Source organism: Accipiter gentilis, chromosome 23 (assembly GCF_929443795.1).
Source record: "Accipiter gentilis chromosome 23, bAccGen1.1, whole genome shotgun sequence".
Lineage (NCBI taxonomy): Eukaryota > Metazoa > Chordata > Aves > Accipitriformes > Accipitridae > Astur > Astur gentilis.
The window spans coordinates 490,696-503,702 of NC_064902.1; the positions used below are offsets into that span (position 1 = coordinate 490,696).

The window sequence follows — 13,007 nt, forward strand, 5'->3', positions numbered from 1 at the left end:
TCCAGAAGCAAAGCATCTTAGCAGCTGAAAACAGCCTCTTCAGCAGCTACCTCCAGTTCCTTGAAAAAGGGAAGACTTGGTACAAAATGTGGGTGACCATCCCCAAGACTGAACCTCTTGTTCTGTATCTGCAAGGAAGTAGCCAGGTAAAATGGCATTCATGAGGGTTAACACACCACAAAAAAAAAAAGAAAAAAAAAATGTAAGTTTAAATATGTCAAGCTGAGAAATAGGTCAAAGGATTTGGCTTGGTTTCAACAACAAAAATGAACTTTGTCTTCTGAATATAGCACAAAGCCTCAGAGATTTCAGATTTCCTTGTTATCTGTAGTTACTGCTGATATGGTTCTGAGCAAATGTTTAAGCTCGTAGCTTTTCTTTTCCATTTTTTAACAAAAAAAGACAAAACAAGAATAACTTGGGTTTGTTTTGCTTTTTTTAGAGGTTTCAGACAGGTATATTCAAAGGTTTTTTTACGCCATCATTAGGGAAAACACTTCCTTGTAAAATGCATAGAGCTGTGAGGCAGTCTGAATATTGCAATTGCTGGTTCAAGCGTTTGGGTATTTTTAAACCTAGTTCTGGGTTGAGAGGGTGGAGAATTTGTAGAGATGTAGATGTTCTTCATCCTGAAAAATGGACTGTGTTTGGTAAAGCCCCTTGTCGTAGCATGTGATTTTATCTTTACTTGAAATAATTACTGTGGTAAGTTTTGGGGGTTTTTTTAAAAGTATGCTGTTGAAGCATTTGTGTGTAATGAAAGTCAAGCGATAGAAATATCTATATCCAAGATACAATATCCAAAATAGAAATATCAGTTATGCTTCCAGACTACTGAAGATAAAGAATGACAATTCTAAAATGACATCCCCTAAATCTGGGTTTGTATATGGCATTTGACACGTTTATATAGAGCTTTGTTTTATCTCCTGGGTGGAATGGAAGAAGAAATGGGTCCAAATTCAGCCTACCATTACCCTGCTATAATTGTAGTGTTATGAGGGGTTTGCTTTTTATTAGTGTCAGTTTGTACGGCTGTAGCTAGGAACAGTCTGGGAACTAAATATTACCCATGGTTTTATAAAGCTATTCAAAGTAAAGCTTACCCCATAGCAAATGTTCAATAAGAAGTACGTGCTGTCCTTAGAAGTGTGTTTGGTTTGCTGCTTGTCAGCAAGAACACCTCTGATTTTAAACAACTGTGTGTAATGTTTGAAGCATAGTGCTTGAGAGACTGAAAGCTTGAATTTGGAGCTCCAGACACAGCCCACTTGGCTTTGTCTGGGATTCAAACCCCACACTGGGTAAGCTTCCAATTCGTCCCACGGGCAGCTAGCTGCCTCGCTTCCCTCCTAGTCAACAGGAGATGCATGACTGAAATTACAAGTTCAAAAAGCAAATGGCCTCAGACAAAGCACTAAAATGAATGCAACAAACCCAATCTTTAGATCTCTCTGGAGCCAGAGTCTGGGAAAAGGAATAAAGCTTTAAAAAGCAAAGCAGAAAGAATGGCTTCGCTGCCTAACTTTTCAACTGATGTGAAAGCTATGCCTCAGCGAAGGACCAGCGCAAGCTGTGTATCCCGTACAAACCAAGCCAGAGTGTCTCACACAGGCAAGCTTGGGGAAGGAGAGTGGGAATAGAGGGAGAGAGGTCTAAATTCTGTGGCCTTTCTCACCCAGGAGCAACATATGTCGCCTAAAAGATGACTGGAATGAGGAGTTGAGAGGAAGCAACGTCCTTTACATGGTATGACCTAGAAAGAGAATTTCTCCTAGTGCCCAACTGACTGTTGCAGAGCAGTGCAAATAATAACTCATGGGACGTAAATCAGCTGTATCTAGTGCACAGCAGAATGATGCTCAATTGTCCAGGCCCACTCCTGACAGTCGTGCAAAGCCAGGGTTGGGTTGGAAGCTGAAGGAGCTTCTGTGCTTCAGATGCTACATTCTTTGCTCCATGCCCTGCCAAATTTGATCTTGAGCCTCTATTGATATCATTAGTAAGATCCTACTTTTTAGGGGAAAAGGGTGCCTTTGACACTGATTGTCGATTTTATGACAGTTAAATTTAGTGATTAGTGTCCTCAACTATTTCAGGTGTGAGATAAATCTCCAAATAAAGTGGCGAGAAAGCATACAGGACAAGGTTGATCTATCTTACATTCAATAACCAAGCCAGGATTTACTATCAGGAATTACCAGTTGCAGGCTGAGACTATAAACAACAGAAATGAGTCCCTTCTTCAAGGGCCTACCATTCCCACTCGTATACTTTCTTCAATTTGCATCCAACTGAATGAAAAAATTACGAAGCAAATCCCATTCCTTGATATTAACCCAACGTTCTTGTTAGTTCTGGTTTACACAGTATACACTAGACTTCTGAGAAAAATCTTTTCCAGAGCTGCTTTTGTGGTGGCTGAGTGTCTGGAACCAGTTGGGAACCACTCACATGCTTGAGTGTTGTTTTCCCAGGTGTTGTTTCATTTTGTACAACAACCTCAATGCATCTCACAAACCTCTTTAAGCCTGCAAAGAAGCATTTCAGTGCCTAAAAAAAGAGCTGCCTTTTGGGAATAATATTGCCAATGATGGTATTAAAGGTCTTGAAACACAGACCAAGTGAAGCAGGAGTTTGAAAGTTAGGGGATTATTTTTAAAAAGAACAGAAAGAATAGCGCCTCTTGGGAAGAATCTGGAGCTTCTGATACTTTAAAAGCCCTGACAGCTTTTGTCCTCTGCACCCCCAGCCCTCACACCGAAGAAGGGATGCCAGTGCAGATGGAAATACGACTCACAGACCTTAAAATAGCAATAAAACTGCTCTTTTGCTTTAGATCCTTGTTCCAGGAGAATGAATTAATCCCCTGAGTGTTCACGGTTTAAGTCTTGCATGAGGTTTTATGCATGAGGATAAAATTCACAGCTTACTTAGGTATGGAAATCATGCCAATTTTGTCTGTCCTCAAACTGAGACAGAATTTGTGCAGCTGTTTGTCATGTTTATCTGAGTGGAATTATAGGAGTTTACTTATAAGCAAAGACCACCTCAAGCTTAAGGATCAGCAGTTTTATAGAAATTATTAGTCTGTCTTTCCAAGGGCTCCACCCAGACCTTCTGCCCCCATTGGCCTTGTAAAATGTGCAACTACCTCCACAGCTCTGACATTAACATACAGCTGATTAAGAAATACAGAATTAAGGAGTCCCAGCTAGCTGCAGAAGTGTTGAATTTTGGAGAAATACAGAAGGTAAATCTAGTGTAGTGAGAGCTAGTGTATATAATAATTACCAGGTTTGATCCAAGAGAAAATTTTGCTTTATAAATTCTGAAGAAAAATCTTTTATTCATCATGTAAATGCATTTTACTCCTAGAAAATAAGGGAGTAGCTGAGTTTGGAGTTGAGCTCAGGGTTTTAGAGAAGTACTTTTGTGGCTTGTCTGTTGACCCTGTTTGGGTAAAGCTTTAATTGGGTCTGCACAAAACTCTGCCTGTCCTTTTTCATGGTCCTTGCATCTGGCACTCCATCATATCACGGGAGTCTCTCAATGATTTGTGCACGGTTGGGATTAGATCATAAGCGGGCAGAGAGTGGAGTTTGGGTGGAAAAACAGGGATTTTCTAAGCCTACTCAAAAGTAGGAGGGGAAAATGATAGTGGTCCATCAGTGGGTAACTTGTTCTGTGTAATTGTGAAAGAGAGCTTGAACACTGCCAAGAGATGTGCAGTGCAAGAGAGATGTCTGTATGGAGGGGTGCATGAAATAGAACTGCCTGTATGGTGGAACTGAGCTATCCGTTCCCAAATCTTAAACCCTTGGTGTGGTAAAGGCTGTAATAGAGCAATAAATAAATGCTTCTGTAATTACCTAGATAAATAATGCATTAGTATTATGCTGCTTAGAGTCAGGATGAGTACACAATGCTTATGATTACTGACAGCATTACACATCCGGTAGATTTTTGTGTATCACTCACTATTTCACGAAAATGATTGAAATCAAGCAAAGCTCTTCTCAGCACTGGGTAGTTTGGTTTGATGAACTGCTGATATCAAGCAACCCTAGTATGTTGCATACAGAAATATTTTAAAATAACAAACAATTCAACCAGCCAAATCCAGTAGGCTCTTAAAAACAGAATATTAAATTTATCTCTCTGTGAGGCCTGTAAATCCTACTTACGTGCGCAGTGTAGGGCCCAAATTCCTTGTGTGTGCAGAATAGGCCCTGAGTTTGCTGGACTCCAGGTAGGAGGGGAAGGGCTCAGTGCGGAGGAAATGCAGAGATGCTCGTGGCCCCGCAGAACGATCCGTTTCTGGTGTGCGGTATGACTCGAGGATGAATGCTTCACCTTTATCTGTTAGTAGCACAGCTTTTCAGAGATAATTTAAATCCCTTCCTTTTGGATCAGGCAGGTACAGAGAAAGTGGCAAAGGCATCATATTAAGAAAAGGGAGGAAGCAAGACCAAAGGCAGTCTGCTTAATTTGTCTGTGTCTGCATATGTTGGGTAGGTGTAACATGTACAATTCAAACATCAATTTGCTCTTACGCTGCACTTCTTGGCTACAAACAATACCATTTTTCATTGTCATGGGCAACCTCCAATTTTACATGTGACAAGTCTTAGTGTCTATTTTTCTAAAACAAGATCAGTGAAGCAGGCATGGTTGAACTTGCATGTGCTGTTGTGCATTTTGTGTTCATCAGTCCCATATTTGCTTGCTTTAGCACTGCCTCCTATGCAGGTCTAGAGCTACTCTGTACGTGCCAGTTCGAACTTCTGCATGTGCAAGACCTCCCTGTTTATATGGATGTGGCTCTGGTGTCAGGATCTGGAAATTGTGTGCTGCTTTTAAGACAACTACTTACACTCAAATAGGAGCTGAATTCTTTAGTGTTTGACCTAAAGCTCCTTGAATAGTCCTTGGTCCTCTTGAGTAGTGCTGACATTTTTGCATAACAATAACAAGTTTAATAAATCAGGAAGCCTGTATTGATTTAGTAAAACGTCTAGACACCTTTTTGACTGTGTATTTTTTGCCCCTTTAGTTAATGTATTTGTTTGCATTGATGTGAGGCACTTCTGAAACTTGAATTACTTTAGTCTAAGTGTTAGAAAAATAATTTTTTTGCCATTGTTCTCAGAGGTGCGGTCCCCTTGCAGATTTACTAAGTCATCTGCATTCAGTATGGGGTGACAAAAGAATGACTTTGCCACGTCTTTGTGGGATGCCTTGTTACCTTTGGTATGAGGCCGCTACACAAGTAGCTGCTACAAGAGGCAACAGCTTCTTACAGGTGCCTGTGTGGTTTAGACTTCAGTTTGAAAATGCTTTGCTGGCATCAGTTGAAATGAGTTGCTTGGTCATGGCACACCCTGCCTTGCCAAAGTACACCTTTCCTGGAGAGCTTAGTAGAGGAGTTGGTTGGTGCTCAAGATGTGACTGTTGGAGAGCTGTATCACTCCTTAGATGTGTGAGTTAATCTGGCTTTTAAAGGAAGTTCAAAAATCTGAGCTTCGACTTCCTTGACAACTCTGAAAGGCATCATAAATAACCCAAGACCTTCTGAGAAGATTCACTGATTGATTTAAAGTCTGAAGTTCTCTTTTATTTCAAACTGGTCTTCCCTGGTAGTTAGTTATCTCAGTGCCCAGCTCTGCTTATTTGTCTGCTTTTAACCAATCTTACAAATATCCCATGAGGTTCAAGAGAGGCTACACCAGACTGTTCTCACCTGGATCTGATTGCCTGTACCTAATGCAAAGGGTTTTTTTGTAAAAGACAACATGCATTAAGTTATGTGAAATTATATGAAAATCCCCAGCCATGCCACTGCTGGATCTGTATTCTTACTGTGAAGGGGAATCTGTTGAAGAATAAAGCACCAATAAGTCATTGCCTTTTATTGTTTTAAGTTAAGCAGTTGATATTGCCTCTTCTCTTTTTTCTATGCTACAGTACTGAATGAGGAGCCGAATGCACGTGTACTCTGGAACCGTGTTCAGATGCTTATTTAAGAGTGTGTGTGTGTGCTTGCTCTGTGGGCAGGGATGGCAGGCTGTGTCTCTAGCACGGAGGGGTTGTCAGCCAGCAGCATATACTGAGACACTCCAGTTTGGTGGGAGTTGAGGCGTAGCTGCCCAGCCTAAGCGTGTGCCTGGTGACCACGTCTCGGGTGTAGGGTAATGCATCTCCAGTCGCATCTTACTACTTCAAAGTGAGTTTTAAACTCTTTGAAGCAGGCATCTCTTTAATCCCACTGAGAGAAAATCTTTCTTCTCTACGCAGTATACCCCCACTCCTCCCATTTCAAATACCATTTGTTGCTGAATTTTTACATTTGTTCTTTCTTCTTTAGGATGGACGGAGCCCACGTCCTATTCCTCTACCTGGATATGAAGTCAGTTTACCAGGTTCTGGTGAGAAGTTTGAAGTGAAGCATGTTTTTAAGCTTTGCCAGTCCCAGCAAACTCTATATTTCAGTGCAGAAGATGAAGAACTGCAGATGAAATGGATGGAAATTCTCACCAAAGCAGCCAAAGGGGAAACTGAAGATACAGCTGAAGGGCTCAGCAACCCATAGAGCAAGTTCCATTTAGTTTCTTTCCTACATGCTATAAATCATCACTTGAATTTGGTATTCATGGCACTTTGGAATCTGTATGGCTTTATATTTTCATGTGTCTGCATAGGAAATTCAGTGGTTTCTCTCCTTTTATTGTACATTTCTCACGTACAGTAGTTACCTGGCATATATTATGTTAAAGGCAAAGGTAGTTGTAGTTGGTGGTGGTGTCGATGCTGGTTTTAAAACAAAAGACAAGGAGAAAAGCATTAATTATAACAAAGGTAATGGAAAACCATACGTCTCTTGTTTTCCTAAATGTATATTTTCCAGTCCTTTTGATTGCTGTTCAGTGCAGGATGTGTATAGTCTGTGATTAGTTCTATAAATGCTGCCTTTTAAGTTAAATGTTGTAAAGGCTTGTGCTGGCCACTGACATTCCATTCTCTGTCCTCTCCTTCCTGGTAAAAGGTCTTTGTGAAGTGTGAGCGATGTACTGAGTATTTTCCCTTTGCTAAAACTATGTCTCTGCTATTTTGAGATGACCTGTTCACAAGACAAATACTGTAGAAGGGACTTCTAAAAATGACTGCAAACTGCAGAAAATAACATTAAGAAGCCTCATTGATTTTAAGCATTTATAATATTCTTTTGTTTTCTTTTGAAACCAATACCTTCCTTCCTTCTATTTGAACCCATTTTGATGTAAGTGAACAAATGTTTTATACTGCAAACTGGGTTATGATCAATAAACAAGAACATTTTTAGTACACACAGTACAAAAAGGTGACTTTTTTGTTGTATTGGTTAATTTAAAAGTGACCTAGGATTTATTTATATAATTTGTAAATAATGTTTCATAAGTATTTTAAGAATTTTTAAAGGATCTCAGCTAATTAACAGGATTTAGCACATAGAATAAGAGATATTTGTATGAACTGAATTTGTAATTTAATTTTCCTGTTCACCTGTATTTGTCTTATTTTCAAACTTAAGTGCTTATCTATTTAAATAAAAATTCATGCAGCTAACTCCTGAGCCAGATTTCCAAGGCACAGCAAGCTTTAGGTCAACATTTAATATAGGTTTAAAAAAAACCAAACAAAAAACCAGAACAAACAAAAAAAAGGCATGTCTGTTCCTAGTGGTAGTAAGCATGTAGTACTGATAAAAATGAAATAAAATCTGTCACAGTACTGTATTTTTAAATGGTTTGGTTTAACTTTTGTTTCCTCTTCAGCCTTCTACATTTTCTGATATTGGTAGAAAGAAAGAGCTACTCCATACAGCCAGAGTTTGTTAGGATTGTTGAAAATTAGTGATCTGCATCAGTGAGTATTTTTCTTACCTACAGAAAAGGATTTGGTTTTTTCCTTGTTTGGGGTTTGTTGGGTGTTTTTTACTTTGGTATAATAAATCATATACCTGAAGTCCATGATGCTAAAAATTAGAAACCGTGTATTTAAGCAGCTACTGGTAAAATTTCATGAGACTTGCATCTTCCCTCTTCTCCCTACCCACCCCCTCCAATCAGTTAGCATGAAAACAGGTTTCTTGCAGAGTAATTTTTATCAATAGTTCATGAAAAGGAATTGTTTTCCGTACATCTTATTTCCTCTCTCAAGCTTCCCTGAAAAAGTGATGATGTAGAATGCTTGCCTTGAAAATTTACTTATTTTGTAATATTTCTGGTTGGAGGTTTGGGTTTTTTTGGTTGTGGGTTTGGGTTTTGGGGTGTTGGAGGTTTTTTTTGTTTGGGTTGTTTTTTCCTTTATTATTCCGTTTGCTTTGTTCTTTTTGTTACCCAAAGAGTAATGGGAAGGGAGAATGGTAAACCAAAACAAAATCAATGCATCTTAATACATTTTTCATTTGCTATTTTTATTAACAAAAAAAAAAAAATTAGCACGTTTTTTGCAATTTTTCTCCCATTTTGTTCTTTTTTTATAACTAAGTATGTCAAAATACACATCTAATGATTTTATATTCCTCAGTTCACCTTCTTTAAAAAAAAAATAAAATAAATATTTGTAGTGTACCTGCAATGTTAACATCCCAGAGCTCTGCTCTTATTTGATACACCGTGAAAATGCTCAGCCTAGAGACTAAAATGAAACAGCTGATGGTGTTACAGATTGGGATCTCATTCCCTCAGTCATCGTCAGCAATATGACTGTTGTCCAGATCAGTGGTACTTCTCCAATAGACAGTATTATCTTCTTTCAAAGCCTGATTTAGCTCTTGGTGAAGCTGTAGGAACAGTCTCTGTGGACCACAGTTGGAGCTGCATTGTACTGGACTGAGCTAACTCTCATCGTTTTTGAGACGTTATTCAGGCTTTGGATTATTCTTTTCCTGTTCTTGGGACACATGTGTGTCATTTACATAAATGAATTCAGTGGTATGAAGGTTGAGAACATGATCCTGGGAGACGAATCTTTGAAAGCATCTGAACGCACATCTTTTAAGAATACAGGGAATAATCACTCCAGACTTCCCTGAATACTGGTTAATTCATGTATCCTGCCACGCCAAGGAAATAAGCTGCTTTTTTCTTCCTTTTTTTTTTCTTTTTTTTTTTAACCTTATGAACACAAAAGGTGGCCTGAGATGATGGCATCTAGTTCACATGATGATGAACAGACATGCCAAAATTGCAGTCAGCTGAGCCAAACAGGGGTCCCTGAGCTTCCAAAATCTGCATTCTCCCCATTTAGTTTTATAGCTGTGCAGTCAAATTCTAAACCTCAGTCTGTCCCTGGCTGGCAAATTGATGGGGCTTGGGTGCTCTGGGGAAAGCATCAGTAACTGTTTCCTCTCATGCAATGCTCTTCTCTGGGCACGTGGGTTTGATTACTGTCAGAATCAGGAGGGCGAGATAAATGTCAGGATTTTTTTTGAATGGTTTAGGAAAGGAGAAGGAGATCTCTTGCTTCTTGTACAGGACACTGGATTTCCAGCATTTTGGCTGTTAATGGAAAAGAACTTATGTCAAATGATAAAGCTAAAAGTGTTACTTTATTCTGAAAGAACTATGTTATATTGGTTTTCGATCCAGCTCTGAAATTACTAGAATATCTTCCTTCATTTATTTGGTTTGTTCAAAAAAAGACAATCAAGTCATCAGTTTAACAGGCATTTATAAAGGCACACAGTGAGCTCCAAGACATGAAGAGATAAATATTACTTTTTAGTAGATCTTATTCATACGAAAGGCAGCAATACTTTTTTCTTGTTCTTTGGGATGAGGAAACAAACGATTAGGGGTTTTCTTGCCTATTTTGCATCCTGGCATAGTTTCCCAGAAATGGCTGCCCACCAATACTGAAACTGTAGATTAAAGTTGGCGGTTAACCTATCTGACAGCCGCTTTGCTTCCCTCATTGTCTTTCACCAGCAGCATGGAACATTTAGCTGCTAAATATAAATGACTGCATATCCTGTAAACAAGCACCTTCCCTTTTTACATACCTACCATTTCTCTTTTTCTGTTCTTCAATCCATATGGGGCATGGCAAGGTTCTTCACTGGGCTTGCGCTTTTGTCTGGGTTTTCACTTGGCTCGGCGCTCTACAGGCCCAGGGAAGCTTGGCGGAGTTGGGTGATTGCATTTTGCTGTAAAATGAAATAGTGATAAAACAGGCTTTTCAGAAAGCAGTTGCTGGCTGTCCTCGCAGATACTGTGTGATCTATGATCACCGGAGATTAGACTAGAGAAAGAATTCTGTTTGGTGCCTCTGAAATAGAGTTTTGGGGAGCTATAACCAGCTTATGTGGATGACTTGCTCAAATGCAGCAAAATAAACAGCCTTCTTAGAATTGCTGCTAGCATCAACAGTGTAAAAGACTGTTACTTAGACATGTCTTATCAAAGTGGTTCAAAATTCAGACAACAAATCCTCACCTGGAATAAATTATATTAACTTCACCAATGCATTTAAATGAGCCTAGGATCTGGCCTGCAATGTTGATCTGGTTTTGACTGATAGTAGATTTCAGAAAAGCCTTCCCTCTTCTCAGTATTTTTGCCCCCCCTACACTATCTACGCTGTCCCGCCCTAAAGAAAGCTTATTTAAAAGCTAGTTTCAGAGCAGCGTGTGCGTGCACTGATCAATGATAAGTCACGTTCAGCTTGATAAGGAAAAGAATGGAAATCCCAACAATTTAAAGAGACTCCATGTTCCTGTGTCTAGACTACACATGCTGCATTGGGAAGCTCTAATTTCCAAGTCCAAAATTTGTTAGTCAGGTGGACCTGTTTTCCTTGCAATCTTGAATAACTTCCCTATGTTTCAGGAAGATGCTCTGCAGACATGGGAGTTTCTTAGTTCCGTAGTCAGATCAAAGGGATTTCATATGGTATGTAGCTAGTGTATTTAAGTCTGAAAAGGAAGAATCATTTATCCCAGCATTGCAGATTGGGCAAGAATCTGGCAAGACTTTTACACTGTGATATAAGAATTAGCCATTTGCTCTGTAAGGTCTTGCACCGTAGTGGTCTGTAACTTGCAAGAAGAGCTTAAACTGGAAAATACAATGTTATTCCACTTCTAGTGCTGAAGATGCTTTCAAATTCCAAGCTGAAGATGGCAATGTTTGGTGCGAAACTGGTGACAGCAAGTACTAGCTGACTTCTAAATTGGGTAAGAATAATTAAACACTGTATATTGGCCTTGTACATGCATTATTAATTTCACTCCCGCATTGGGCAGCACATTTTTGGTTTGATAAAGGGCCCAGTATTGACTCAGATTATACTGAAGCTGTAAAGGGATCTCAGGAAGTTTTAATTTTCAGTACTTTGAAGTTGCCTGTGGTACTAAGTTATAGTAGTCTGGGTGCTTTGGACAAATCTGGAAGTGTTGGGATGTGTCCACAGGCAGCCATGGATAGGAAGGTGTCTTCGGAGCTCCAGTGCCATTGTGCTGTTCATAGGGTGGACAGTCCATTTAATTTTTTCACAGGGAAAATTGCATATGGGGTTTTTAAAAGGCTTTTTTAATTACAATAAATGCTGTTGAAACCACATCATAGAGAAAGGGAACAACTCAGCCACAGAATTAAAATAGGAAAAACTTTGTACTGAAAACAATGTGAAAGGGAAATAAATTCAATGCCTGTGTCGTACAACTCCACTTCAGGGGTATCAACACCTGGGGAGAGGGAGCAAAAATGTACTGGTTCGGGCAGTAAAATTGTGTATTCCAGGAGAGAAAATCTGAAGCCTATTCCTTAGGCTGTGCCAGAGACACCCATTGCTAAAATAATGCCTGGTCCTGCACACATCTAATTCCTCTAGAAAGAGCTAGACCTATTTGCAGAATTTGTGTGCCCAGAGAGAGGGTATGGACCACGTGCTAGTCAATTCATCTGAGGAAATCCCTTTTGATAATCAAGCTCCAAATCCCTCTGTTAACGAGTGTCAAGAAGCATCAAATTCTTGGAGTTCATTGGCAAAAGGTCTCCTTAAAGTTATGTTAAGTGATGGTGTGAGATTGGATTGATTTAATCAACCATAACAGGCGTGTCTGTTTGGGTTTGTCAGTAGTGTATGACATACTGATGTGTCCAGTGTGCCGTTGTGTATCAATAGGGAGGGGACTTGACATACTGCTCTTGTTCATAAAAGCAATGCTTAAAGGTAAGTGGATGGTGCTCTCCTGGGAGCAAGCGAGGTGGGGGGGGGGACGGGACGACGGGACTTAGACTGCATTTTACACAAAAGAAAGCAGCCTGTGTTGTCTCTGTTAATGGAAAGGTTTCTGGCAAAAGGGAGATGGGGCATACCTGTAATCATCTTATCATCATTGCACAAAATGAGACAGTGGAGAATAACTTCCTCAGTTATGTGGATCTGAAACTTCCTTGGAGCGGTTTCATCCTGTGCACTGAGTATGTATTGCAATGCTTGTAGAGAAGGAGATCAAATTAAACATCTGCAGACAATGGATATTCTGAACATGGCCCAATTTTTAAGTCTTCAGTTTTGCAGTGTAATGTTTTTCAAGTAATTTCGGGAGAGGGGGAGAGGGTTGAATGCGTTTTGCTTAAAAAGGTAATTTCATTTTAAAAAAAAAAGTATGGTCTTGCTCCTACTTCGGTTATCTAAAGAGTTACAACAGCAAACACTTCTGCCGTAACGTAATAAAATGGAATCATTATAGGATGTTATCAAATACGTTACAGGTAGGAATTTGAGAGAGGGGAGTAGTGCAAGTGCTTTTGCTGAATTAACGGTTGTGTTCTTGTGCGTGACTCTGGAACCGAGGAGTGATTGGGCCCTGGTAACACACAGACTGTGGAGGAATTCCCAAATTCATGCCTGTGCAGGACCATAGCTACAATTCACAGGGCACCAGCAGGAGTAGGGTTGCTTTGATAACTCTGCACTAGCAGCCCTCCTTCTCCTGTCCTTACTTTTTCCAGTTGTCA

At 39.7% G+C, this 13,007-nt stretch overlaps 1 protein-coding gene across 7 annotated transcripts in view; it reads left to right on the forward strand.

Annotated features, from left to right (window-relative positions):
- FGD3 (FYVE, RhoGEF and PH domain containing 3) overlaps nucleotides 1-7,775 on the forward strand; it is a 114,051-nt gene extending 106,276 nt beyond the window's left edge. For 6 of the 7 annotated variants that reach the window (XM_049826279.1, XM_049826284.1, XM_049826283.1 and 3 more), the window contains 2 exons: nucleotides 6-146; nucleotides 6,368-7,775. In XM_049826279.1, coding sequence (XP_049682236.1) covers nucleotides 6-146; nucleotides 6,368-6,592 — 366 coding nt within the window. In that variant the 3' untranslated portion in view covers nucleotides 6,593-7,775. Of the gene's footprint in view, nucleotides 1-5; nucleotides 147-1,682; nucleotides 1,836-6,367 lie in introns of those variants that run through there. The other variant, XM_049826281.1, reaches the window with a different exon arrangement.
- Nucleotides 7,776-13,007: the final 5,232 nt, after the last annotated feature.